The sequence below is a fragment of the Monopterus albus genome, unplaced genomic scaffold (genome assembly GCF_001952655.1).
Source record: "Monopterus albus unplaced genomic scaffold, M_albus_1.0 scaffold277.1, whole genome shotgun sequence".
NCBI lineage: Eukaryota > Metazoa > Chordata > Actinopteri > Synbranchiformes > Synbranchidae > Monopterus > Monopterus albus.
Window position 1 is genome coordinate 975,507 of NW_018128157.1, and position 3,111 is coordinate 978,617.

Sequence of the window (3,111 nt, forward strand, 5' to 3'; positions counted from 1 at the left end):
TGGCAATGGGTCGTTCACCTAGATAAGTGTCCAGTTGTTGTAAGGCTGCGCTTGTTCCACCGCTGCGGATCGGGGCGCTTTTCTGTAGAATTTCGTCAAACATCTCGGAAAGTGAGGGAGTGTACGCCTCGGGGCGGGGCGGGGCATTTTCGGCGTGCCTTTTCGGCGTGTTTTTTTATTTCGGCCCGAAATAAAAATGGCCTTTTCGGCCGAAAATGTTCGGTGGCCGAAATTTCGGTGCACCCCTACTGTTCAGACCAAAGTCCGTTCCTCTGTAGGAGGCAGAGCGCATCTCCTTCCTGAGCGGTACGATGCTGCGTTGTCCCGTGGTGTTCATACATGTGTAGTATTGTCTGTACAGATGAACGTAGAACCTTCAGGTGTTTGGAAATTTCTCCCTGTGAGGAACCAGACTTGTGGATGTCCAGTTTTTTTTTTTTTGAGGTCTTGGCTGACTTTCCCAGGGTTAGGGTCAAACACAAAGGGACTGAGTTTGAAGCTAGGCCTTAAAAGTCCATCCACAGCTGCACCTCCTGTTGGCTCCAGTGATGTCAATTAGCCAATCAGAAGCTTCTAAAGCCATGACATAATTTTCTGGACTTTTCCAAGCTGTTTAAAAGCAAAGTCAACTGAGTTTATGTGAACTTCTGACCCACTGGAACTGTGATGTAGTGAATTGTAAGTGAAACAATCTAAACAACAGTTGGAAACGTTACCTGTGTCACACAAAGTATTACGTCCTAACCGATTTACCAGAATGAGAGTTTGTTAACATGGCGTCTGTGGAGTGGGTAAAAAAAAAAGTCAGTTTTAATGACTTCAGCCTAAGTGTACATAAACGTCTGACTTCAACTGTAAGAACCGCCAGACCCAGTCTATGACTGACTGCAGCCATTGTTAACGGTTTTGTGCTGCCTATCGCAGGTGGCGCTGCACTGCGTGAAGCCTACTCGATGTCCTGTATTGCTAACGGAGGAACATCTGGACGAAAGAGGGACTCCACATCAGTCACCAGGAAGGAAACCGTGTCATCTGCTGCCAAGAGGTAAGAGTCCTCAAACACTTCAGGATCCCCTAAAAGATGGTTAAATGTGATTTTGTTTATAAGTGGCTAACTGGTAATTTTTTGCTTTGTTACAGTTCCCTTGTTGCTGCTTTGAAGTGTTAAATACTGAATGTGCACTTTCACTGTGAATTAATTTAACTGCCAGTGATGTTTCTCCACAGCTGAGTGAGTTGAGCTTCCAGAGTGTCTGCAGACCAGATCTGATCACTGATTGATTTAATCATTTACTTTCCTTGCTTTGAGAACATATGCCCAGTGCTCTTACTTGTGCAGCTGAAATCAAGGTAGAATACAGTGAAGGACAGTAGAGTGCAGTCGAGATGAACCCTCTGCAGTAAACACAATAAAACTGAGTAGCAGCTGTTCTAGCCGCCTCTCTTTCCCAAGGATTTTTCAGTAGAACACACCAGAAATACAAGAGAATCGGTAGAGCTACAGCAGCAATTTCAAGTCTCTCCTGGTTTATACAGTAGAGCAGACAGGAAGGAGGAGGTCAGCAACCATCAGTCTCCAAAGGATTTTGGTTGGTTGAACTGTTGCAGTAAACACAGCAGATTTAGTAGATGTAGAGTACTGAAAAACTGACGAAAGAACTGATGAAGCCTCTTGGATGAGAGGTGAAACATCTTCAACCTAGAAATCTAGTCCAGTTGATTTTTTTTCAGTTTACTATGACCTGGATGACTGAGAATCTGCACAGACATAGATGTAGAGTAGAACCAGTAGATGGAGCAGCATTAGCAGAGTCGGTAGTTTGTGGCCTCTCACCATCCTGGTTTTGTCCACAGTGGAGCAGACAGGAAGAAGGAGGTCAGCAGCCAGCGGTCTCAGATGGAGGAGATCCAGGAGCATGAGGAACTTCCTCATCCAAAGGACCTGTCACCCTCTCCCTCCTCCCCCCATCCCCCCCTAACCCCTCAGACCCCCCAGCCACAGAAACTGGCCCAGCCTGCTGACAGCAGTAAAGGCCACGTCCCTCTAAAAAGGTTCCACTTCATGATTTGCTGTATGCTTCTGACCTCGCTCTAGTAACCCCGCCCCCAGGACTCAGTTTTCCTCTGCTCCTCTCACACCCGCTCACCTGACCAGCAGTTACAGGTGCTCCTGATTGGCTGAACATTTTGAGCCATCAAATCATGTGTGGGAAGAGCAGGAACAGATGGAAAACTAGCAGGACTGTGGCTTCTCAGGAGCAGGTCTGAGTGAGCTCCCGCAGTCTCCTGGATATCCTGAATCCTCCTGTGACTTTTCTTATTTCTGTGCTGGTAGAAGGCTCTGGTTCGGCTGTTTTATCAAAACTACTAACCTGTTCTCCTCCCAGCTTCGCCTGAAGACCTCCTCTGCTCCTCTAACTCCTAACTCCTTGTCTTTCCCTCTTCCTCCTCTGTTGTACCTGGGCTTTCCTGGTGGTTCAAGAAACTTAAGGATCTTCTGTGGCATTTTTGAGGGTTCAGGAGTACTTCAGAGTGCAGTTAGAGATCCTGAAGCCTCCTGAGTCCTCCTTGCTTTTTGCTGGTAGAAAGCTCAGGCTGTGTGTTTTATCAAAACTGCTAATACCTAACCCTGTCCCAACTTCACCAGAAGAGCTCTGTAGAAATAACATCTTTTAAAAATGGAGAGAATATTTAGTGTTAGTGAAAAATAAACAGGAGATAATTGGGTGATATGTCTGTTATATTAGTCATCAATCATGATTCCAGGCTTTAAAGCTTTGTATCAGTTAATAATAAAATGTAATCAATCATCATTCGACAACCAAATACATTAGCATGAGACTCTCAGTGACTTCCCCCTCCTCCTGCTGCTACACCACTGACCGCTTGTGTCCGTGTGTGATCAGGGGTCCCAGTGTAAAGCGGTCCTCAGGTATGGAGCGTTCTCAGAGCAGCACCTGGGACAGTTCAGAGGAAAACAGGAACAAACTGGTGAAAGCTGCATCCACCTCCAAACTGCTGGCCAAAGTGGTCAAGAACTCTGAGAGGTATAAATGCATGCAAATACACAGTTATATACACAGTATACATGGTGTGTGTGTGTGTGTGTGT

General features: G+C 46.1%; 1 protein-coding gene across 4 annotated transcripts in view; it reads left to right on the top strand.

Annotated features, from left to right (window-relative positions):
- Positions 1-3,111, top strand: part of eml4 (EMAP like 4) — a 33,524-nt gene that overhangs the window by 13,362 nt on the left and 17,051 nt on the right. For 3 of the 4 annotated variants that reach the window (XM_020622272.1, XM_020622271.1, XM_020622273.1), the window contains exons 3-5: positions 925-1,045; positions 1,855-2,052; positions 2,907-3,047. In XM_020622272.1, coding sequence (XP_020477928.1) covers positions 925-1,045; positions 1,855-2,052; positions 2,907-3,047 — 460 coding nt within the window. The remainder of the gene's footprint in view (positions 1-924; positions 1,046-1,854; positions 2,053-2,906; positions 3,048-3,111) is intronic. The other variant, XM_020622274.1, reaches the window with a different exon arrangement.